General features: G+C 41.2%; 3 protein-coding genes across 3 annotated transcripts; 2 read left to right on the top strand and 1 right to left on the bottom strand.

Moving 5' to 3' along the window:
- Nucleotides 1-392: 392 nt before the first annotated feature.
- On the bottom strand, nucleotides 393-1,327 carry LOC130998437 (U-box domain-containing protein 15-like). Its single transcript, XM_057923852.1, has 3 exons — nucleotides 1,125-1,327; nucleotides 924-1,040; nucleotides 393-794 (listed from the first exon to the last, which is right to left on the bottom strand). Exons 1-3 carry the CDS (start codon nucleotides 1,293-1,295, stop codon nucleotides 393-395), a joined length of 690 nt encoding a protein of 229 aa, XP_057779835.1. The 5' UTR covers nucleotides 1,296-1,327.
- A 2,145-nt stretch (nucleotides 1,328-3,472) lies between these two features.
- On the top strand, nucleotides 3,473-4,734 carry LOC130996637 (uncharacterized). Its single transcript, XM_057921932.1, has 2 exons — nucleotides 3,473-4,001; nucleotides 4,093-4,734. Exons 1-2 carry the CDS (start codon nucleotides 3,655-3,657, stop codon nucleotides 4,469-4,471), a joined length of 726 nt encoding a protein of 241 aa, XP_057777915.1. The 5' UTR covers nucleotides 3,473-3,654; the 3' UTR covers nucleotides 4,472-4,734.
- Nucleotides 4,735-23,487: 18,753 nt separating this feature from the next.
- LOC130996636 (2S seed storage albumin protein-like) lies at nucleotides 23,488-24,131 on the top strand. The gene has a single exon (XM_057921931.1). The coding sequence runs from the start codon at nucleotides 23,535-23,537 to the stop codon at nucleotides 24,027-24,029; it is 495 nt and encodes a 164-aa protein (XP_057777914.1). The 5' UTR covers nucleotides 23,488-23,534; the 3' UTR covers nucleotides 24,030-24,131.
- The last annotated feature ends 2,170 nt before the right edge of the window (nucleotides 24,132-26,301 follow it).

The raw sequence follows: 26,301 nt of genomic DNA, 5'->3' as shown, positions 1-26,301 counted from the left end.
TGACGGATGGCGCCTGGATTTTGCCAGGTGAAGAATTTCTTTTAATTGTTTCAATGTGACTGAATCTGCCACATGCCAGCTCAGTTTCTGTAGTTTAGGGGTAATTACAAAACCTAATTACAAAACCCCATCATTACTATATGAACTTTTCTTCTTAACATTTTGCCACATATGCACTTGAAAGTCTACATTTGTTAAAAATTTGAGCAGATTCCCTCATGTGCATCGAATGAATTACCTTTCTAACCTTAATTCTTTAAAAAGTGCAAGGATGTTAGCAAATTTCATAGGAAATTTCAGAAAATACATGCTTGTAGTGTTAAAAAAATACATGCTTGAGGTAGTGGGAGAAATGGTGGAGACGATAGAGAAAGTGGGGAAGTATACTGATTTCAGACTGGTATTAACAAAGATTTGCTCTTTTCTGGTATTAACATACATACTGGTATTAACAAAGATTTGCTCTTTTCTAGGCATCTAACTAATGCAGGCTCATCAAGAACACTATTTTCATCAACTCCAGAAATTTGCTTGAATTTTGCCAGAAGATCCACAACTTGCTGAGTGGCATTCTTTCCCTTCGCCTTCACGAGCTTCCTCACGGCCACACTCTCTGCTTTGAGCTCTGCGGCGGTATGCAGCTCCAGCTTCTTTGCTAGTTTTTCTATTATAGCATCATCTGCATTTCGCTCGTCGTTTCTAGTGAAAACGACCATCATGTCCATTGCCAGCTCCATATCCTGTGTTTCTGTCCTCCTTTTAGCTCGCTTAAGTTGCATATGCATTAGCTCGACCTGAGGACGTCGGTATATAAGCACAGATTGAAACAAAACCATACATATAGATCACATTACTAGATATGCAAGTGTTTTCTTCTTGAGTTAAAGTGACAAGAAAGATTCATTGCAGAGGAGCGGAAGTACCTGCTCTTTAACCTCTTCTGAGATGTCAAGCTTCTCATAAGGTATGGCGTTGAGCGCCTGGTTAATCTTGTCGTAGACTTGATGAAATCTGCTCATCACAGCGTCGCTCTCCAGGACCTTGAAAACAAGTAAACACAGAGCAATCAGAGAAGAGAGAGAGAGAGTAAGCTAGAGAAAAGAGAAGAGATGGAGGGGCCTAACAAGAAAAATCTTGCTGCCGGAGTTGCAGGTCTTGAGCAGCTTCTTTGAAGCCAACAAGGCCTTGTTCAAATCAACCAAGTGATTGAATGCGTCTGCTGAAACAGAGGTATGAAGCTCCCTAATCTCTTCGAGCAGCGGCGTCAGCAGCTTCAGCCTTCTCACCAAGTTCATACACTCTTTCCTCTGCGTTCTTCTGAAATCAGTACACTCTTTCCCTCTTTGAGTGTACTGTTGCTCTCTTGGTATTTTTTTTACCTTGGACCAAAAATCATATGCTTGTTCTTGCATCAATTTTGGGTACTTTTAGTGCTTAGTAATATTTCCTAAAAACTGTGAAATGGAGAAGTTTTTAGTGCTTAGTAACTTGATAGGTTTTGTCCATTTTACCAATCACTTTGATATGCTTTTTAAGTGTTTATCATGATGCTCTATATTGTGATTCTTGGTTGGCTCTTTGTATGATTTTGTGGCAGGTTTATGGTGGATTAAATGAGTCGTACGTTGAGCTGAAGAGGCTTGTGAATTCACAAGAAAAGTTGTATCATATGGCTAGCTAGTTGCATATTTAATATGTTTAGTATTTTTGTAAGGCATAATAGTATAGATAGAGCAGTTGTTGAATTTTGACTATATTCAAATCTTGTATGAATTCTTTTTTATGATAATAATATAAAATTAAATATTTTGGATGATATATAATATTATTATTGTTGGTTTTATCATTTATACTGTTATGTATAAATTAATAGATAACGGAGAAATAAAAATCTAATTACGGTAAAAAACGTTATACATAACGGATTACCAAACGTTATTAATATCAAAAAACCGTTATGTATAGGTGTGTACATAACAGTGAATATTAAACTTTCATGACGGTTTGAAACGTTATGTATAATACTATAGATAACGGATATAATCCGTTACGTATATATAAACAATCGTTATCTATAATAGAATAGATAACGGATATAATACTATAGATAACGGATATAATCCGTTATGTATAATAGAATAGATAACACTTAAATCTCCGTTATGTATGAAATCCACATACATTACACCATTATATATTACGGATGTTTTCGCACATAGATAACGGATAAAATCCGTTATCTATGAGCGAATCTGGCGTAGTGTAAACTAAAAACTAAATTGAAATCTAACTTAGAACAATAAAAACTCGAAACTATGAAAGCAATTAAATTCCTAAGCTTCGGATGCCAACAGATCTCTAAGATGGCGTCTAAAACTAGGGCAAGGGATTGATGATTACAATGAAAAGTATGGCCCTATTTATAGACTTCAAATCCTTCTGGATCACCATAAAAGTTGCCATGCAAAACCGAACTCTAAAGGCAATAGAATCATGCAAAAGAAGGTAAGTCCAGCTGTGACGCGCTCCACAAGTCATCTCCACCCTAGCGGAAATCGTGGCTCTCGCCAGCGGAATGGCTTTTGCTCTGGCTTTCGCCAGCGGAATGGTGATTTGTCTGGCTATTGCCAGAGGAACGGTGATTTCTCTGGCTTCTTGATTCCGCTGTAATGGACTTCTATCCCCTCTGCTCTGACTCTTGACTCCTCTGGTGATTACTTGGCTACACTGGCTTCTTGATTTCGCTGACTCTAGAGAAATGGTGATTTCTCTGGCGTTTGATTCCTCTGCACTTATGATTCCAGCAGCGAAGTGATTTCTCTGGCGCTTCCGCGCTCGCTTCGATTCCTCTGGCGCTTCCTCCCTCGCTTCGATTCCTCTGGCGCTTCCTTGCTCGCTTCGATTCCTCTGGCGCTTCCTTGCTCGCTTCGATTCCTCTGACGCTTCCTTGCTCTGGGCATTTCTCTGGCTTCCCATTTCGTTGCTCTGGCAAGCGGGGCTTTGCTTCTCTTACATGCCAGAGCCCAAACTCTCCAAAATTTGCACTCTTCATCTCGAAAACCTAAATCTCCTGCAAAGCATAAAATAGACCATAAAATGCATCAATTTCCAGAAGATTTAACTTAAAATATGCACATGCAAACCCCTAAAATTAGAACAATTAAGCATAAATCACCAGTGATTGTCGTCGACGGCACACACTTGAAGGGCAATAATAGGGGTATTTTGTTTGTTGCAGTGACGAAGGACGACAACGAGAGTTTATTCTCACTCACGTATGGTGTTGGCCCGAAAGAGAATGATGAATCGTGGATGTATTTCATGTTGCACATTCGACGTGTTTATGGCCAAGCCAATCCACTTTTGATTGTCTCTGATCAACATATCTCCATTGCCAATGCTATCAGGAATGAGTTACCAAATGCCACCCACGGCCTATGCTACTACCATTTACAAAATAACCCTAAGCATTACGGTAAGGCAGTGGTAGAGGTGTATCGACAAGATGCATTTGCGTACGAGAAATCTGACTTCACTAGGGCTATGAACGCCCTAAAGGTTATGAAGAGAGCCGCGTACGATAAACTAATGGGGATTGGGCCGGAAAAGTGGGCTCGTTCGATGTGTCCTATGCCTGTGTGACGCTACAGTTTTATGACATCAAATGCTGCTGAAGCTTTTAATGCCAGATTGTTGTGGGCAAGAAGACTTCCTATCTGCTCAATGTTAAAGGCAATCAGACTTGTTATTGAGAAATGGTTCAGCGAGCGACTAAGGGCTGCACAACAAAACGAGGAAGTCTTGTCTGCTGAGGCCGGTAAAAGGGTAGCTATTGAAGTCCAAAAAAGTCGTCGATACACTGCACAAAGGTTGAGTGGCCGGAAGTATAAGGTGCAAACTGCTGACAGAAGCTTTAAGGTGGATCTGGAGAAGAAAAAATGTGAATGTCGAGCATTTCAGCTACACCAACTGCCCTGTTCTCATTCAATCGCTGCAATAAGGTACGAGCATTATTTCTAAGGCGGGTTCATTGAAATGTAAATATGTTCTAATGTTCGTTATATCGATTATTGTCGGAGTTTGTTTTTATAGTGAGGCAGGTGATACGATCGCGGAGTATGTAGACTCTTACTACACGAATGAATTTCTTATCGATACTTACTATGGCGAAGTTAATAATCTCCCGTCGAGACACCAGTGGTTGGTTCCTGAGTACATCGCTGAGAGTGTTGTATTACCTCTGATTGTAAAGGTCAATTGGGGCGCCCAAAAGAAGGTAGACATCGAGGTGGTGGTGAAGGCAGCAACATACAAGCAGATGAGTCTTCTAGTATCAGGCGTCGTAAACCAAAGAAGTGCAGCATCTGCCATGAAGAAGGACACAACAAGAGAACGTACGCTGGCAGGGCGACTGAGCCCAGGGAGTAGTGGTTTGTATTTGTGTGTTGTAACAGTTAATGATATTGATTGAATTTACTTATTCTTCGATAAGCTGAAATGATTAACTGGAAATAAAGTTCGTTGAATAACCAAATAAACCACACATGAATATAACAATATACAACACTATGTAAAACCAAGTCTAGTGAATCGGGCCTTCGCAGTTTCACACAATCCAAATATAGATCTAGCAATCTTGCTCCTATATGCCCTCACGTTTCTATTACCCCACTCAATGGATGGAGAGCCAGATATCAGTCGTTCAGCATGCATGCAGATGAAAGGCCCGCAGCTGACAGCGTCCTGCTGCTGAAACTGAACCTCCGGTGGAGCAAACTCCGCCGTCATAAGTGGCCACTTCTCCTTTGCCACTGTCGAATAAATGGATGTGTCGTCTAGCCACTTCGACAACTGTAGGACACGCGACAACAATCTCAGAATAGGTAGTAGGTCACCAACTCGAGCACTTTAGTGTTGAACACTAAGATTGTGGAATACTGGGTCATACACCTCACAAACGGCTTCGCCCAACCGAATCCGACATAGGAGAAAATGGTGGCCAACTATGACTGGCATGAGAACCTATGACAAACCACAATGAATTGATTTGAAACTCTGATAAATCACAAATGATTAATGACAAATAATTGTTTAATATATCTTTAATCATTACCTGTGAGGCATTCATCCATCCGGTTTGACCAGGAGCAAGTGCATGGCCCGGAAGTGCTTTGCCACGTACAGCGGAGATCCAGTCTATCTCAGGCTCCCAACCATCAGCTATTCCTGTATGCGTCAATACATGCCACTCCCTGGGAGAAAACTCACTTCCTGCCCACTTCACCAATAAAGCTTCCCACTCTTTCTTGAGGTATATCTACATATCAAATAAGTAATTAATAATTTATATCCGCACCAATGAAAACATATAAATAATGAAACTTTACTTACAAACCAATCCATATCTACTATGACTGTGTTATTCATATTTACGTCATCAAGTAAATCCCCATAATCTCTAATTCTATGTCTCAAGGTCAAAAAATACAAGTCAACATCCTGCAACAAAGTTAAAATCAAAAAGTTAGTAGAAAATAATTTAACAAAGTTAAAAGCAATAGATTATTTACCCCAGTTGTGAATTCCTGTCTGACATTCTCCACCCGCGCGAAGTCGTCGTACACCCGCAAACCACCACTGGCCCTGACATACACCTCACCACCCTTACCAGCTCGACAATTAGCCACCCACTTCTCATAAGTGTCATTGCAGTGTTCTGTCACTGGACGTGGCTCTGGGCTATTAACCCAAGGCGATCTCCGTAATTTAGACGAACGTCTCACCCTCCGGCTGCGACGCGGTGGCTGCTCTGCCTGTGGCTACTCTGCCTGTGGCTGCTCTGCCTGTGGCTCAGGCTCCTCCGTCTGAGCCGGCCCTGCAGAACTAGACTGTCCCCACTCATATGGTGCAATTGAAGTGAGCGGCTCAGCAAAGTATATCGGCTGCTCTGTCCTATACTCCGGTCGCAGGAATAGGGAAGAGGCATGGGGGTAGACATAGGTCGACCAGTCAAAATTCTGCATAGCCGGTGTGTAGTCGCTCTGACCCTGTATAATGGCCTGCCACTGCTCGTTGTAATCCCGGGTCTCTGCTGGGTGAGAATCATAATCTGAAGGGCGTGGATCATAATGCTGGGTCTCTGGATGGCGTGGTTCCTCATCGCGGGGGTCGTCGTCGCAGGGACGTGAAACGCTTGGCCCTGAAGCGTCGGGCCCTGAAATGCTGGGATCGGCTCTGTTCTTTGGAGGAGACCGTCGCTGGTAATCATCAGGGGAGTCAGACCCTCGAAAATGTTTGCTCTTGCCCCTATCCTTTTGCCCTTGCCCTTCAGTTTATCCATGAATTTGCCGAAGAACTTCTTCATCTCTTGACGGATCGTCTTCTTGACCCATTTACGGTCCACCTCACCCTCGCTGGGACTGGATACAGGCCGAGATCCGCTCGACGATGAAGAAGTATACGACGCTGGGCGCTTTCCCAGATCTACTGAATGATGAGCCGGCTCGTGGGGTCGAGCATCCCTCATAGGGCCCCGAACACTCTGACTGCGAGTCATACGAGGTTGTCTACGTACATCCTCCTCGTCCCCGCGCTCGTCCACAACACGGGCTCTGGTGTGCTGTGGAAATTGGACACCCCGAGCTAATGGGTTCTCGGGGGATTTGAAGCTCACCGAGAGTTCGCCCGGTGTCAGCGCTGATATGAAGTAGTTACTCGCCATCTCGTGCTCATCGGGGTCCAGACCCAGGACACCATCCTAGAAAGCAACATAGATAATATCTTAGAACATAAGTAAAACCAGTAACGGTGAAACACTAAATCTGAAATAACTGATTACCTGTCCCTCAAATAGATCTCGCAAACCGTGAAGCCGGGGCTTACCCCTGAAATTCCATCTCAAACATCGAGGGTGCGCTGTCGGATCACCACTAGATGCTGCCACCATCTGTCCGAAGCCCGGGACGCGCTCCAATGCCCAGACATATAAAGCCCACGAAGGACCGTAGAAGTGATACTTGTCGCCGGTTCCTATCTCTGTCGTATAATGGCATAACATCTTATATGAATACGCGCCCCAGGGGAATCTATCAAATGCATCCAGATCATCCACCAACACCCAAAGCCACGACTGTACCCGCGTATCCAACCCAAGAACAATGGTATGAGCCACACACACGAGGACAACACGAAGGTACAAGCTCCCATCCTCATCATCCACTCGACGATCCAAATTGCACACGCGTTTAATGAGCGCATGTATGGTCATGGTTCACCCACCGCAGAATCATCGGTATGCCTCCACGCAACTGCAGTCGTGCTGTAATGTCGCATCGAACATCGTTGGACCGAAATTGAGCCCAGTCACTAATGCGTAGTCCGTGGGGGAAAATCTGACTCGTGCTCTGCACAGAAAGAAGCACATCTCATCGTCTTCTGACACAATCTGCCTCGATATAATCTGGTGCAATGCTCTATTGCTCTTCATGCCGGGTCTCTAATCAGTAAAATGCCCAAAACATGACTCTCTAAATCTTCCCAACAACCCTTCATTGCACTCATTGCCGACCACAATTAAAGTGCGCATCAGATCCGAAAAAGACGAATCCCTATAGTATGTGCTGATAGTGACCTCCGTCTGGTCAATAGTGTCGGGACGAAGATATGGGACATCCGCCTATTCATTTACAAAATGAAAACCATATTAAATTCAGTAAAATATTTAAAAATAATACAAATAGAAAAATGCATAAAAAACAGTAAAATATGCAGCAAAAACATGTGTCCGGCCGATGAATTAATTAACAAACACTGTTAAACAAGGCGATCAACACTTAAACAATTTAATTCATAACCAATACTAATTCAATAATTAACACTTAAACAATATAATTAAATTAAATTCAGTACAATAGTTATAATTACTATAAACATAACAGTAGATAAAGTAGACGATTTTCTGCCGATATATAATGTGTCCGGCCGGTGAAGTTGTCATAAAAATGTGTCCGGCCAGGAACATTTTTTCTAAACAATGTTCTGGTCGGACACATTTTTTCGGCCACTTAGCCTGCCGGACACATCTTTTTTATTCGTGTTTTCATGTTTTATACACAATTTCAAAGTTAAAAGTTAGAAAAAAACAAATACTATATCAAAAATGCCTAATTCGAAACTCATCTACATCAAAATGCACAAACTAACATCTCATCTATATAATTTCATAAAGCAATACTAATTCTCGAAAAAATAAACATTGTTAACTCCATATATAATTTCATACCAACCAATATATATAAAACAATTCATACCAAGCAATTATTCGTTCAAAAAATATTAATTAATTAACTACTCATATAATTATTCGTTAAACAATTATGAATTAATTAACAAACACTGTTACACAATATATATATAATTAACACTTAAACAGGAGTCTAAAAATTAAACAATATAATTCTCCAACCAATACTAATTCAATAATGAAACACTTAAACAATATAATTAAATTAAATTCAGTAAAATAGTAAATAATTAATTTGGAGATACAAATAGAAAAAATAGAAGTGTTTATGACTATAAAGTATCTGTCCGGCCGGTGAAGTGTTCGGAAAAATGTGTCCGGCCGGATACATTTTCGGTAAACAATCTACCGGCCGGACACATTTGTCCGGGCAGATCCCCGGTCGGACAGATTCTTTATAGGCATAAAATAACCTATATTTTTTAATTTCAATACCTGTTGAGAAGATGAAGCTGCCATGGATTTGTTCTCGGACAGATTCTCTCGCGTGAATGAACTCCAAATATCTCTCTCACAATGTGTCCGACCGTTCTTTCACCTCTCTCTCTCGGCTATATTGTGCTGAATATTAAAGGTTGAGGAAAGTTAATAATATTAGATGAATGAGTAGATTTGGCCGAGATATATGGACAAAAAAAAGGAGTGTATATCGGCTATTGTTTTACTTGTTTATCACAAGCGAATCTTTTTTTATTTTCAAAGATTCAATCAAGAATTGATTTGGTCGAGATACAATCTATCGCCTTGGAACTTAACAAATAAAGTGGTCAAATATTGGCTTCAAACACTCAATATTTTGTCATTTTATGGTCGGCTACATGCTACAAAGAATATACTAATAATTAAAAAAAGAAACAAAAAGATATTTATGTATACACGACCGGACAACACTAATTCAATAATTAACACTTAAACAATATAATCAAATTAAATTGAGAAAAATAGTAATAATTAATATAAAGATACAAATAGATAAAATAGAAAATTTTATGTCGATAGAGGATCTGTCCGGCCGGTGAAGTGCCCGGAGAAATGTGTCCGGCCGGATACATTTCAAGTAAACAATGAACTGGTCGGACACATTTTTCCGACCAAATTACCGGCCGGACAGATATTATTTAGGTATAAAATATTCAATTTTATTCAATTTCATAAAAAAAAACTGTGCTTTGAACAAAAATGTTGGGAACCTTATGGAATATCCTAACCCTTGTTTTGATGATACCAAAATTCATAGGACTTATTTGTAATAGACTAGAATCGTTTTGAACTCAAGTGTTAGAGTTCGTTTCTAGTTTAGTTGCGGTGTCGAAGACTGAAGACTGAAGACTGAAGAACGAAGACTGAAGACTGAAGACTGCAGATACCAACTGAAGTATCAGTTGAAGAATCAGTTGAAGACTGATTATTTAATGCGCGCAATGGACTGATACTAAAGTCAAGTATCAGTTGAACATTCCTCCTAGGACTGATCTTCCAACGTTCAGAGGAATCCACGTACGCACAAGTACAGCCGCATTAAATGCAGAGATCTCAATATCTTATCTCTGCAGAGGTCATTCCTATCTGGTGGTTACTTTTCAGAGATGTCACGTCTCCTGTCCATCAAAGAGAGCCGTTTCCACACAGACAAGGAACCTCGAAGATTGAAGCCTCAGCCCAAATTCGAATTGCTCTCCAACGGAAGAAATCTTGAGTACGATTTACGCCAACGGATCTATTCAAGAGTTCTCCTACAAATAGCGCTCGAGGATCACTTCAACCTTCACCGATTCAACGACATAAGCTGAAGCTCTGCCGAAATTGCTACTCAGCCTAAAGCTTAAACCGCCCAAAGCTTGAATCGAAGAAGAGAATTCCAAAGCCAAAATCAGTCACTGCTGATTACATACATTCTCTTAGACCCTAGGCATATATCTGTTTACCCAGAAGCCAAAGGTCAAACTTGCTTCAAAGAACTTGTTCTTTGTAAGTATAGTTGGCACTCGTTTAAACCTCTCCCCCATAAGAGTGTTTGAGTGATTCGGAGTTCAGGAAGGTACTCTGAACTCTGAGTGAAAAGTCTGAGCACGAGGTGTGCTTAGCAGGGAAATCCTACGCGAGGTGTGTGGGTGCTGAAGAGGGGTTATCTTCAGTTTACGGTTGTGTGCACCAGGCAAGCACACGGGTACGGTTTGCAGTGCACCAGGCAAGCACTTGCGGAGTGGATTGTTGGTCTGATCAACCAGCCGTGGATGTAGGAAAGGGTTTTTCCGAACCACGTAAAAGTCTCTGTGTTATTTACAGCTTTCAGTTTTACATTCATACTTGTGCTATTTCAATTGATAAAACTGAACACTGACTAACAGCAAAGAGAAACCTTAATCCAACAACTTGCTCCACCGAGGCTATTGCGAAACTAAGTTTAATTTCCGCTGCGTATGATATCAATCTGACTGAACTATCCTCTGATAGTAAGGAAGAGCGATATCATCTCTATCTTTGCAAACACGACTGAAGCCCTTATTTGAATCAGTTAAGTTCCATTAACTTAACTGATAACTCATTACTGAAGAGCTTTCAGTATCAGTCGTCAACTCTGTTGGTCAAAACTGATTTCAGTAAAACATGAGTCATTGTTTGCGTGTAAGGTTTCGTTTTAATCTCTGACTGAGATCCCTCTGATTGAGGTCAGTAGATAGTCATAAAAATAGCCTATAGGTGTATTCCCCCCCCATACACCTATTCGAGACCCCCGGACCTAACAATTGGTATCAAAGCAGGTTGTTTGCAAGAACTATCTGCATCTGACTAGGTTCTATTTGAACTAGATCCTTTTCCTTAAAGGTCTCGAAAAAGTTTTACTCTTTTCTTTTTGTGCTTGCAATTTGCTCTATCTGCCATTATCTGTTCTCTCTTTTTTGATGGAGACTAACCACAGCAGATTATCTTCTCTACCTATGTTTAGTATTGAAAAATACGACATATGGAAGTTTCGACTTGAAAGCTTCCTCACCGCCCAACATTGCCGAATGTGGGAAGTCATCACCAGCGGACCGATCACCATCACCGAAACCATCAAAAGGGTTCCTGCTGATCTCCGACAGGATCCTTACGATGAGGTCCAGCCCAAGTCAAAGGCAGACTTCACCACAGAAGAAAGGAAGCAAGATGAGTTAGACAACCTCGCCAAAAGCATCATCTCTGGCACCGTTCCCGACAAGCATGTCATGAAGATCATCAAGTGCGGAACAGCAAAAGAGATGTGGGACATTCTGGAAAGAATGTGCGTAGGTTCTGAGGAAATCAAGGAGAATAAGCTATCCATAGCCTGCCAGAAGTTCGACTCCTTCCTCATGCTCAAGAATGAATCTGTCGAGGAAATGGAACAAAGATTCAATCTTATCTTGAATGAAGTTCAATCCATTTCCAAAGACAAATACACTCAACGAGAAATCAACCTGAAGATTCTTCGAGCACTGCCACGTGGAGAATGGCAGATCTACTCAGTTGCTCATCAACATAAGCCAGGATTCAGTCAGCTCCCGACAAACAAGCTTTTCTCCGATCTCATGGCAAATGAGTTCGACCTTCTGAGAAATCTTGGTAACAAGAAGGTTGGAGGATCAGACAAAGATGGTCCATCAACCTCAAGAGGAGTTGCACTGAAGGCCTCAACCAGAGAAGGCAAGAAGCAAATCAAGGAGCCAACAGAACTAAACTCAGAGGACTTCTTCAGTCAATATGCTTTGTTGACTGAAAGATTTAACAAGATGGAGTCCAAGTTCCGGAAGTACAGAAGGTTCCACAAGCAACACTACAAAGGAAAAGAAAGAAAAGGGAACCTCAGACATTCCACAGATCGTAGCGGAGAAAGGAAGTCAGCCGCTTACGACATCAAAGACTTGGAATGCTTTGGATGTAGAAAGAAAGGGCACTTTCGACATGAATGCCCTGATCTGACTCCAGCTGAGCGCAGGGAACTGAAAGCTAAGAAAGATCGTAGCTTTTCAAAGAAGAAAGCGATGGTTGCTGACGATGCTGACTCTTCCAAAGACACATCAGAATCATCCGACCTCGACAGTTCCAGCTCAGATGATGAGAGCCGAGCCCTGATGGCCAATGAATCAGAAAGCGTGGCTGACAATAGCTACGACAATGGAATGAATGGCCCAGAGGTAAACTCTCACTCAAAAACTCCTTATACTGATAACTTCCTGATGCTTTCAGGAGACCACTCAGAATCTGGAGATAGCTCATCCGATGAAACTGACGAGTTTGATCAGCTCATAACTGATCACTGTCAGCTGAGGAAAATGTTCGAAGATCTCCTCAAGAAGAATCAGAAAATGGACAAGGAGATCAATGATGAACGAGCTAAGAATCAGACAATCATCTACTTTCCGGATGAAACGTGTCTTGATCAGCTAATCATGGAGAACAGTAGACTGGAAGAAGAGCTCAGAATCTCCAACTCAGAATGTGAAAGAGCATCTCATGAAATCAAGAGGCTCAATCACAAACTGGAAGAAACAGTCAAGAACTGCATGATGCAGTCTCCCATGATGAGCAACTTTCCATCGAAAGGGCTGGTCAACAGCATCGGAGGAAAGGTTGCAGCTACTAAATGAAATGATATCATGATCATCTCAAATGATGATCCTTCTGAAATCACAACCTCAGAAGAATCAAGGGATCATGATATGGATGAAGTTCGCAAGCGCAGACTGATGACTAGATCAAATGTTCCACCTCCACGAAGCTACAGACGAGCTAAGGAGGCCCCCAACCAGATCATTCTATTGAAAAGGCTGGAAAGCAGATTTCAGTCAAAGATCCGGGAAGGAACATCAGGAGTCAAGAAGAATCTTCCTCACCAATCCAGGGGGAAGAAAAGCCACATCAGTCAGAAACTGACATCCACCGTTCAGTTTCAGAAAGAACAACATCCGTGGAGACCAAGTAATGCTGAGTCCAGACGAAGCAAGAGCCATCCTCGACAACAAGCTACTGGACATCAGCCAAGTCTCCAAAAGTCTGCAAAGACTCGAGTATCTCAGGGAAGATACTTCGCCGAGCAAAGAAGACCTCAACCACTCATCAGACAGAACTGCTACAAGAGTGAGGCCTTCAAAAGGATTTCTCAACAGAAGAATGCTCATGTGCCACCTGAAGCGCCAACGACATCAATCAGACATTCAACAAAGCGCAAGAGATCAGCCAGACCAATTCTGAAGCAGATATGGGTTCCAAAGGGAACTCGAGCTAACATCGAAGGACCCAAAGCTTGATTGGGTGCCTGAAGCAACTCTTCCTTGCAGGTCAATGTCAGGAAACATAAAAAGAAGGAAGAGGCCAAAGCTTCAATCAGAACGTGGTATCTGGACAGTGGCTGTTCGAAGCACATGACGGGCTACAAAGAATATCTATCTCAGTATGTTGAGAAAGCTGGATCCAAAGCTGCATTCGGAGACAACTCAATTGGAGAAACAAAAGGCTACGGCGTGCTCAACATGGGTAACGCCAGTATCAGTAATGTTAGCTTTGTTTCTGGTCTTAAACATAATCTGTTGTCTGTGAGTCAATTTTGTGACAGTGGTTTCACAGTGAAGATCAAGAAGGATGAATTCACTGTTAGAAACAATCAAAAGAAGGTGGTTCTGAAAGGATTCAGAAAAGGAAGTCTCTACGTCGTTTCTTGGGAAAACAGCCCACCAGAAACGTGCCTCATCAGCAAGAGCAGCTCGGAGCTCAATTGGCTATGGCACAAGAGACTCAACCATCTCAACTTCAAGACGATCAACAAACTTGCTAAGCATCAGCTGGTAGAAGGTCTTCCTTCTATTGTATTCCAGAAGAAGCAAGAATGTGAAGCATGCCTCAGAGAAAAGCAAACGCGGATATCATTCAAGTCAAAGTTAGGACACTCCTTTGAAAGGATTCTGCATCTACTTCACATGGATCTGTTTGGCCCGATCACTCCAAGAAGCTACAACGGTAGGAAGTACACCTTAGTAGTCGTTGATGATTACTCACGATATACTTGGGTTGTATTTCTCTTCAAGAAGAAAGAGACACTGGAGGAACTGTCAAAGCTGCTGAGAAGACTAAGCGTTGAAAAGGAAGTCAACATCATCAGCATCAGATCAGATCGTGGGACTGAGTTCCTCAATACTGTCATTCGTAAGTATTGTGATGAACAAGGAATCAGTCATCAAACTTCTGCAGCAAGAACTCCACAACAGAACGGAGTTGCAGAAAGAAGAAATTGGTCTCTAAAGGAAGCAGCAAGGACGATGCTAGCCGAGTCAAAACTCCCCTTGAAGTTTTGGGCCGAAGCAGTCAACAACGCATGCTACACGCAGAATCGCTCCTTCCTCACTCAGAGACATGGAAGAACTCCATACGAGTTATGGAAGAACAGAAAGTCATCGATTGCCTACTTTCATGCTTTCGGTTCTAAGTGTTTCATACACAACAATGATCAGAAGAGGTTAAACACTTTCGATAGCAAGGCTGATCCAGGAGTTTTCCTTGGATACTCTGGAACAGAACGTTCAAGCAAAGCCTATCGAGTGTTTAATACTCAAACTCTTTGTGTTGAAGAAACACCTCATGTGATCTTTGATGAGTCTACAGATGATTTCAGGGAACAAGATGCTGAAAAGTATGTTCAGATCGCTGAAGGTTCCAAAGCTGAAATCCACAACATCGAGCCCTCTACTGTCTTGGTGTGGGGACCTGGCAAAGATGAAGATACTGAAATGCTTCAGTATCAGAAGATCAACCAAAGGTCTGAAGTTCAGACTGGAGCCAATGCAGATGACATCAGTCAAGGGGGAATTCCAGTTGCTGAAGATCGAGTTGAACGCGCAGAAGCCGCTCCAGCTCAACTCTCCCCTGCTCCAGAAGGTACTCAACACCCCAGAGCAATTCTGACCGATGAAGCCCCACTTTCCTCAGATGAAATCAAGAAGTATCGAAGATGGTTTGAACTCCACTCGAAGGAAAACATCATTGGAAAACCATTAGATGGCGTCAAGACTCGGAGATCAATGTGCAACCTCGTCTTCGACATCAATCAAAACTACATCAATGAAGATAAGAATTTCAGCTGTTTCTTATCAACTACAGAGCCCAAGGATATTGAAGAAGCTCTGAAGTCTACTGAGTGGGTCATCGCAATGCTAGAGGAACTCAATGAATTCAACCGGAATTTAGTTTGGGAGCTTGTGGATCGACCAGACGATGCAAACGTGATTGGCTTGAAATGGATTTTCAAGAACAAGGAAGACGAAGAAGCAAACATTATGAGAAACAAAGCAAGGCTAGTGGCTAAAGGATACAGTCAAGAAGAAGGAATCGACTACGACGAGACGTTCGCCCCAGTTGCCAGATTGGAAGCAGTCAGACTCTTCTTAGCCTTCGCAGCTCACAAAGGTTTCAAGGTACACCAAATGGATGTCAAGTGCGCATTTCTCAATGGAGTGCTCACAGATGAAGTCTATGTAGAACAACCTCCAGGGTTTGAGGTTGCTGGACCAGAAAAGGTGTACAAGCTGAAGAAAGCGCTCTATGGGTTGAAGCAAGCACCAAGAGCGTGGTATGATACTCTCTCGGAGTATCTGGTTGAACAAGGCTTCAAAAAGGGATCTGTGGATAGAACTCTGTTCACTCTCAAAGAAGGAGATGATCTCTTGCTTGTTCAAATTTATGTCGATGACATAATTTTCGGATCCAAATCCGAACGCATGTGCAAGAAGTTTGCTGACATCATGACCAACAAGTTTCAAATGTCCATGATGGGAGAAATGAATTTCTTTCTCGGATTGCAAGTCAAGCAGACCAACGAAGGAATACTGATCAGCCAGTCCAAGTATGCCAAGGAGCTGATAGCTAAGTTCGGTATTCAGCACATGAAGTCAGTCAAGATCCCGATGAACACAAACTGGAAAGTTGATCCAGGTTTAGAAGGAAAATCTATTTCTTCGAAGAAGTACAGAGAAATCATTGGATCTTTGCTGTATTTGACTGCGAGCAGACCAGATATCGCATTTGCAGTCGGGGTATGTGCAAGATATCAATCAGATCCTAAGGAAGCTCATCTGGATGCAGCTAAGCGGATTCTGAGATCTCAAAGGCACGCCCAATCTAGGATTGTGGTATCCAGCAGACGACGACATCAAGCTCACCGGATATTCAGATTCAGACTTCGGTGGATGCAAGCTTGATCGCAAATCAACCTCCGGAACATGTCAATTCCTAGGCAACAAGCTCATCTCTTGGTTTTCAAAGAAGCAGACTTCAGTCGCCACCTCTACAACTGAAGCTGAATATGTTGCTGCCGGAAGCTGCTGCTCACAAATCCTGTGGTTAGTCCATCAACTAAAGGACTATGGGATCGACGAAAAGGAAGTTCCTATCTTTTGCGACAGCTCCAGTGCTATTGCAATCTCCCAGAATCCAGTTCATCACACCAGAGTAAAGCACATTGAGATTCGACATCACTTCATTCGTGATCATGTCGAAAAGAAGAATGTCTCTGTGGAATGGATTCCCACTGCTATTCAGAGAGCGGACCTGCTGACCAAGGCTCTTCCAGAAGAGAGGTTCAATGATCTTTGTGCAAAGATCGGCCTCATCAACCCTGAAGAGTGATGCTGTGTTTGAAGATTTTCTCAAACAGTCATGCTGACTGGTGGTCAACCAACTGCTGCTTCTACGATCGCCGACGTGGAAAGCAATGAAGTCTGAATACTCATCTGAAGAAGAAGTCATCCTGTTGAATCAACCAGGATCTCGTGGTATCAACTGACTACTATGATCAGTTGATCAGTAAGTATTTTAAATGCTTACCTTTCAAAATCAGTTATTTCAGTTATGAGCTTTAAGTTTTTAGTTCAAAATCTTTTCTCTAACTGATCAATTTCTTTAAAAAAAAAAAAACTTTAACTGATTGTTGGATTTGTTGGAAAATGGAATATCCGTGAAGGACAAGATTTTTATAAAGTGAAAATCTGTTTTGATTGAACTTGTCCTGATCTTTTTGCCAAAAATCCTTCCAACCTTTTTGCCTCTGCAATAAAATTTCTTGAAAAGCTCATTGACATGACAATATGTAATGATGCCTTTCAACTTTTTAGAAAACACAGTCCCTCGCAGTGACGGCGGACGCGAATTTTCTCTTCAATTGTATTTTAGGCACAGTTTTCGAAAAACCTTTCATCTTCTACATGGTTCACTTTTTGTCTATTTATACCATGTTGTCTTCACGATTTTTCTGCATCAACTAACAACTCTCCATCTTCACATCTTCTTCTCTCCCATGTATGACAAGGCGCGTTTTGATCCTTTTCTTTCATCAACGCCTCGCCATGCATTTCCTTCGTTTCTCCTCCCCTCCTCTCCCACTTCTATAATTCTTCTCTCCTCGTCTGTCTCCCCGCTCTCCGGATAGTATGTATAGCTGCATCTCATGATTATCTCTAACGATGCTATGCATACTTTCCTTTCCTTCACACTGCTTCTCATCATTCCTCTGTCTCCCAGCCTTCTCCGTCCTCTCTTTTTCATTCTTCTCCACACACTCCTGACGTCCCTCTCCTTCTGCATATTCGGGACTCCTCCCTTTCTCAAGTCATCACCACAACTTGAGAATTGGAGTTGAAGCCTCATTTGATTTCAGCTTCCATGGTCATCTCTCTTTTTGATGTTGCCAAAAAGGGGGAAAGTTGGGAAAGTCAGAGTCAGTGAACAACCTTTTGAGAAGGTTACTCCTGTCCCTATTTCTTGACTGTAGATGGGATAGCTATGGATCATCAGAAGGATGACGTTTCAGATGAGACCTCAATTCAACGGAACACAAGTGAGAGTGGAACAAGCTTAGGAACATGAAGACACGAAGACAGAAGATGAAGATCAAGAAGTTCAAGGCGCAGCCAAGCAGACTGCTGGAGTCCATGGGTTTTCCATGATGTTTTTGTTTTTCTTTTTACTCCAATGTAAGTCTTGCTCTGTACCTCGACTGATGGCTTATCAGTCTTTATTAATGAAATGAACTTCTTTTTTATCTCAACCTGAAGACAATGACTCTTTGTCCAGGCTCTGATTATGGTTTTTCTGTCTTCTTTTAGTTCTGTTTTTAGAACTGTTTTCGTTCTAGCTCTAAGTACAAGTTGTTTAGGTTCTATTGTTAAGGGGGAACTGTTTTCACCCCTTGTTTAGAACTTGTGCTGTGAGTTCAGTCTTTTTGTTGTCTAGAACTGCTGTGTGGTTTTGGCATCATCAAAAAGGGGGAAATTGTTGGGAACCTTGTGGAATATCCTAACCCTTGTTTTGATGATACCAAAATTCATAGGACTTATTTGTAATAGACTAGAATCGTTTTGAACTCAAGTGTTAGAGTTCGTTTCTAGTTTAGTTGCGGTGTCGAAGACTGAAGACTGAAGACTGAAGAACGAAGACTGATGACTGAAGACTGCAGATACCAACTGAAGTATCAGTTGAAGAATCAATTGAAGACTGATTATTTAATGCGCGCAATGGACTGATACTAAAGTCACAGTTGAACATTCCTCCTAGGACTGATCTTCCAACGTTTAGAGGAATTCACGTACGCACAAGTACAGCTGTATTAAATGCAGAGATCTCAATATCTTATCTCTGCAGAGGTCATTCCTATCTGGTGGTTACTTTTCAGAGATGTCACATCTCCTGTCCATCAAATAGAGCCGTTTCCACACAGACAAGGAACCTCGAAGATTGAAGCCTCAGCCTAAATTCGAATTGCTCTCCAACAGAAGAAATCTTGAGTACGATTTACGCCAACGAATCTATTCAAGAGTTCTCCTACAAATAGCGCTCGAGGATCATTTCAACCTTCACCGATTCAACGACATAAGCTGAAGCTCTGCCGAAATTGCTACTCAGCCTAAAGCTTAAACCGCCCAAAGCTTGAATCGAAGAAGAGAATTCCAAAGCCAAAATCAGTCACTGCTGATTACATACATTCTCTTAGACCCTAGGCATATATCTATTTACCCAGAAGCCAAAGGTCAAACTTGCTTCAATGAACTTGTTCTTTGTAAGTATAGTTGGCACTCGTTTAAACCTCTCCCCCATAAGAGTGTTTGAGTGATTCGGAGTTCAGGAAGGTACTCTGAACTATGAGTGAAAAGTCTGAGCACGAGGTGTGCTTAACAGGGAAATCCTACGCGAGGTGTGTGGGTGCTGAAGAGGGGTTATCTTCAGTTTACGGTTGTGTGCACCAGGCAAGCACACGGGTACGGTTTGCAGTGCACCAGGCAAGCACTTGGGAAGTGGATTGTTGGTCTGATCAACCAGCCGTGGATGTAGGAAAGGGTTTTTCCGAACCACGTAAAAGTCTCTGTGTTATTTACAGCTTTCTGTTTTACATTCATACTTGTGCTATTTCAATTGATAAAACTGAACACTGACTAACAGCAAAGAGAAACCTTAATCCAACAACTTGCTCCACCGAGGCTATTGCGAAACTAAGTTTAATTTTCGCTGCGTATGATATCAATCTGACTGAACTATCCTCTGATAGTAAGGAAGAGCGATATCATCTCTATCTTTGCAAACACGACTGAAGCCCTTATTTGAATCAGTTAAGTTCCATTAACTTAACTGATAACTCATTACTGAAGAGCTTTCAGTATCAATCGTCAACTCTGTTGGTCAAAACTGATTTCAGTAAAACAGGAGTCATTGTTTGCGTGTAAAGTTTCGTTTTAATCTCTGACTGAGATCCCTCTGATTGAGGTCAGTAGATAGTCATAAAAATAGCCTATAGGTGTATTCCCCCCCCCATACACCTATTCGAGACCCCCGGACCTAACAAAAAATGAGGAAGCTAATAATATATTCTATCTCTCTCGGTTAAATTGGTGAGTTAAAAAAATGAGGAAGCTAATAATATATATTATATAGATTGAAGGAGTAGATTCTATAAGATATATGAACAAAAGAAATAAATAGAGTGAAGCCGATACAATCGGCTTTATGTTTATCACAAAGAGAATCAAATTTTTTCAAAGATTGTCTCAAGATACCAATAATACCTTCTTTCATTTTAAAGATATGAATATGAATATATAAATATATAGTAACGTTCAAAAATATATATACATACATACACACGCTCGGACACATACAAAGTGATAATGAATGTTGTCCCAGGAAAAGGAAAAAAAGAAAAGAAAAAAGGAAAATAAAAAAACGCATGCATGCATGCACTTAAATAAATGCATTCGGTCAACATCAGTCATTCTTGTAAAAAAATGCATTGAAAGTGATGAGTGTGTAAGAGTGTGTAAGAAGTGTGAAATGATTACATTTGATGTTGACCCAATTAAAGGTAATTTAGTCTTTTAGGGCATAGATTGCTTGCTATGATAAGAGAGGGCATTTTTCAAAATACACATAAGGGATGGGGCATTTTTGCCCATTAACCTTTAAATTAGGGACTGTTTTGCCGTCGGTAATGGGCCGATAATAGGCAAAAGCGGGTCGCCGTTTTTGCCGCCGTCACTATTTGCCGTCGCTATTCACGCGTTTTTTGTAGTTTTTTGTAGTGTAATGTGATAAATATTATACATATATTTGGTTTAGGCTTTATGTATAAAAAATATTGGACAACATAATTCATTGTCGACTCTATATTATATTAAAAAGTGAAAGTTCAATTTCAAATTAGTTTCAAACTATTAATTTTGTGATTATAATAATAAACGAGGGCAATTTATATATTTAAAATTATAAATCTTTCAACCGTTTATTTCATCTAATTCTAACAAATTTTCCTAAATTTTAGAATTTTTTGTATTTTTCTCTTTTCTTTTTTCTTCTCAATTTTTCTTTCTTTCGTCCTTCCCTAAACTCATGCAATTTGGTTAATAATAAATTATTTAATATACATATCAAATTAAAAATCGAGACAAGAGCTTTACGGGTAAGTAATAATCATATACTCCCTTCGTCCCACAAATCTTGACACGTTTGATTTCGGCACGAGAATTAAGGAGTTGTAGATTAGTGTTTTAAGTGTGTAATTAATAAAGTATAAAAATGATAAAGTATGAGAGAAAATGTAATAAAAGTAATAAAGTAGGAGATAGAATGTAATAAAAGTGATAAAGTATGAGAGATAAGTTAATAATTATTACCTTATTTGGAAACAATAAATCTATGCAGCCACATTGTGGCCACCCACACACTAGTATAGTAAAGAAAATTTTGATTTATTTTATTTATTTTTTAAAATAAAAATAGGATTTAGTTATTTTACTATATTCTCTACATTGAACTTATTTTTTTATATTTTTTTGCATTTTTTATTTTTAATTTAATTTTTAATAAAAATAAAAAAGTTACCAAAAAATTACAAAAAAATAATTACAATGTAGAGAATATGATAAAATAAATAAATCTTATTTTTATTTTAAAAAATAAGTTAAATAAATTAAATTATTTTTTATTTAAATAAATTGTGGGTGGCCACAATGTGGCTGTTTAGCATTACTCATTTGAAAATGTGTCAAGATTCGTGGGACGGTTCAAAAAGGAAAACGTGTCAAGATTTATGGGATGGAGAGAGTATTTTATTTAGAAGATTGGAAATTGGAACTTGACTTTTGTAAGAATACTTATGATATGAACTTATGAGTTGAGTTTCTCAAAAACAAAAACCTACTGTATGGAGGTCATCTAGGGAAACATAAGCAAATTTTAAAATTAATGGAATGAAATTAGAAAGACATTTTTCAAAATCTCCATGTAGATCAAGTAGTCCTCGAATTTCGTCTCTTTCATCCCAACAGCCATTGTCGCCGTCCACCACAAACCAGATCCGCCGCCCCTATGCTGCCTTTACCACCACCACCCTGCAGATCCGTTGCCTCCCTCACCACCGCCTCCGGCACCCGCACCAGATCCGCCGCCATGCCAGTCACCTCCGTCCCTCGTTCTTCTTCTTCTCCAAACATCCATCGCCGCCGTCGACTTCTCCTCCCTAAAAAAATCTTTTTCTTCCCCAGATCTTGCGCCGCCGACCTCACACCGCCCCTCTGTCTCCGCCGCCCTCCCCCACCACCTCGCAGATCCGCCGCCCCCCTCCGCAATACCAGGTGGTTAGAAGAGCTCTGCCCACGGAGACGGAAAACCTTCTTTCCGGCGAGCTCGACCACTAACACAGAGAGAGAAAGTTTTGGGCTCAAAACGACGTCGTTTTGATTCACCGCCGGTGACGCCATGTCACTTTTCAGGGTCACTTAAAAATGCCATGTCAGCACTCAATTTGGGGATTTTTGAAAATCATGGAAAAATTGATCAGCCCCTTAAGTTCATGGAAAATTGGATAAAAAAAATAGTTCATGGAAAGTTTTGAAATCGCACCAAAGTTCATGGTTTTTCACGGCATTAACCCTTTAATCAAAGTATCATATTTGAATTCAAATGTTATTTCGACGGCTAAAGTGTTATTTTCCGACGTCTATGTTAGAGAAAATCGATGTCCGGGCATAAATTAAAGAAAAATGAAAGATTATGGATCATAATAATAATAAAAAGAATAAAGTGCAATTTCAAAATTTTTGAAAATATTTTAAATTTTAAGGCATAATTTTTTTTTAATAGGACAACCTAAAAAGAAAAATAAAAGACAGTTAAAATGAAACTTGAGAAATATATAATAGAGAAAACGAAACACTCTTGAACGTACACCATGTTTTTTTTTTTTTGATAAAATGAACACTATATTTAATAGCAAGGTAATCAATTTTTTATTTTCTCTTGTAAAATCATAAAATTATACTTAGCGAAACTCGAAATTTCCGGAAAGATGGACCAAAATAGTTTGTTGTCATAGAGCACACTAGGTCCAGCTATTCCAGCTGAACACAAAATTCAATTAGAGATAATTTAAAATGTGATAAAATTAGATTATTTAGGGAATAGGAAAGCAATACGGAAATCTCTCAGTAGAAGTGAAAAAGTATACTCCTACTAAATTAATTGGTTGATACATATCTTACCCACGTGTAGGTTTGGCAGATATGCATGTAAATCGATGTGGAAGGTCGAAAACGCAAGGCCTCCCACTCCAATCCATGAATCAACACGTAAACGCCATGCAACCCTTCCCACCCCCCTACAAATACCCCCAATTCCTCCCCATCACCACACACCACACACCAACGACAAACCCTACTAGCTAATTCCCCTCACTCGATCGATGGCAATGAAGGCGGCACTCGCAGCAGCTCTCCTGGTGGGTCTGGTGGCCCTTGCCAGCGCCAGCAGCTTCACTACCACCGTGACCACCGTGTCCTTCGAAGAGGAGGCCAACCGGCCTGCGAGGCAGCAGTGCAGGCAGCAGCTTCAGGGGCGGGAGTTCCGCTCCTGCCAGCGCTACTTCTCGCAGAGGAGCAGCCCCTACGAGGAGGAGGAGGAAGTCCTCGAGATGAGCACCGACAGAGAGCAGCGCAGCCGCAGGCACTCACCCCAACTGCAGGAGTGCTGCGAGCAGCTCAGGGAGATGGACCGCTACCAATGCGGCTGCGAGGCCATCAAGCACGCCGTGCAGCAGGCGCAGCAGCAGCAGAGAGGCAGCCGCCGCTACCAAACCGGCCAGAGTGAAAGCGAGCAGATCTACCAGAAGGCGCGCTCCCTTCCCCGCATGTGTGGTCTGCGTGAGCAGCAATGCCAGTTCCGTGTTGTGCTTGTGTAGAGCGGATCGGAGAGAGGCCCATCGGCCATCTGTCTCTGAGTTTTCTGTATTTCTGTCTTCCATAAATAAGCTTCATCAATAAAGTTACTGCTGTTTATACTACTTGTTTCGTAATAATTGAGAAGAAATGAAGGTCCACGAGATATGGGTGGCCTTATAATAATCTAGTTTTTAATATGCACATAAATTTTTGACGTTTCGAAGTTGTGAATGATGGAACTTTACCGACGGCATTTTTCCGTCGTGTAACCGGACACGGCCGCCGGTGATAACCATTACCGACGGCGAAGCCGCCGGCAATTCGTCGTCGCTAATCGGCTCGTCGGTAACGGCGTTAACGACGACGACCGCACGCCGCCAGCAATTAACGACGGCGATGCCGCCGCCACCTCTCGTCGGAGAACGGCGGCGCTGTGCCGTAGGTAGTTAGCGACGGCAACTGCCGTCGGTATTTAGCGACGGCGTGGTTGCCGTCGATAAAATTGGCCGGACGGTGTCTGAGATCTCGCCAGAAACTAACGTGGCTACCGACGGCAATCGCCGTCGGTAATCAGCGACGTTGCCGTCGGTAATTTTTTATTTTTTATTTTTTATTTGTTTTTTTATTTTATTTATTTATTTATTTATTAATTCTATTTATTTATATATTGTATTTCTATAATTTTTTTCCGCATTTATACTGTATTGCATAAGTTACTCGAACTTCGGAGTCGGTCACCCAACTTCTCAGTGGGTCACCCATCTTGCTTGTGCTCTGTTTCAAGAGCGCTTAACTTTGAAATTCTTTTCGAATGGTCACCAGTACAGAACACTCGTATTATTGATATATCTACACCTATTAATTCATTTAAATGTTATATACTCACTCATATATTTATAATCTTTGAATATGTGGAGATAATACCTGAAAGATGTTGTTAATTACTAATCGAGTTCGTTTCCGTCCTTATTTTTATCATCGGTAAAATATTTAATTATTAATTAAATTTTTTATTTTTTTTAACATTAATACACCAAAAGTGTTTTAATATGGTTATTGTAATGTGATTTGAATTTATTTGTTTATGTTAAATGCAATCATCATCATCATTGCCATAAATATATAAAACATATATAGTTTTAATAAAACACTTGAAATATATAGTTCAATAAAACATAAATTTGAAAAGAAAGTGCAAATATAATTTTGTTTGAAAACATATATAAATATAAGTCTAGCATGGTCATCATCAGGGAGAGTCCTAAGCATCATCATCGGCATCAGGGGATGGAGCTTGCTGACCACTATACATCCTCATAAACTGCTCCATTTGAGCCATGCGCTCCTGCATGGCTTGTCGTTCTGCTTGCTCTGCAGCCAATCGCTCATCCAGCGTGGAGATTCGTGTCTCATAAAGCTGCTGAGACACCGCAGAAGTGCCCGTGCTACGGATAGACCCCCTACTAGCCTGGCTCTGCCCGACACTCCCGACGCTGTAGATCCGTGACCTATCCGGCTGCACCACATCCAAATACAGCTCATCTAGCCGGTGCTCTCGTCCTGTGGCAGCGGCAAGTCGATGAACCTCGGCCTAATTCATACATAACAATGCATAATTGTTAGAAAATAAATACATTCACTAAATATTTGAATAAACTTAAACACTTACGTCAATTCTTGCATATCTCTCCGACGTATAACTTTCGTCGTCGTACATGTGGAGGCGGAGGAAGGTGGCATAGTTCGGGGCATCCTGGGGAAAATCAGGCTCCAAGCTCTGTTCATGCATTTATATAAGATAAATAAGTTATATTAGTCGACTGAGAACTTAATTATTTGTTAATTACTAACCATATACTGCTGCAGGATACGAGTCGACTGAGACCCGCCCACGTGCCTACTGATCCCTGTACTCTCCCCATCGAGCTCGGACATCAGGTTGGCACGTGCTCGTGTAGAAATAGCCTGAACCTCGGGACACTGCTAGTATTCCTGGAGTCCAGTTCAGAAATCAGGAGTCATCCAGGCGGGTCTAGACATCTCTCTCCCTTGGCGGGTACACTCCTTGAGCTCTTTCTTGTAGTCGCTCATCATGTCGGAGTACCTTTTGCGGGCGTTTTTCTCCCACATGACCCTCACGTCATGCTTATCCTCGGGCTACCAATAAAACTCTTTCTGTTGAAATAAAGAGAATGAATTTAATATCAAACATTTTAACAATTTAATATGATACATATAAATTTAATTGTACCTGTAATTCACCAAAAAACGTATCCTTCGTCGCCGGGGGCG

This window comes from Salvia miltiorrhiza, chromosome 8 (assembly GCF_028751815.1).
Source record: "Salvia miltiorrhiza cultivar Shanhuang (shh) chromosome 8, IMPLAD_Smil_shh, whole genome shotgun sequence".
NCBI lineage: Eukaryota > Viridiplantae > Streptophyta > Magnoliopsida > Lamiales > Lamiaceae > Salvia > Salvia miltiorrhiza.
Note: the sequence above shows the minus strand (reverse complement) of the source record. Positions and strands in the feature narration are given on the sequence as shown.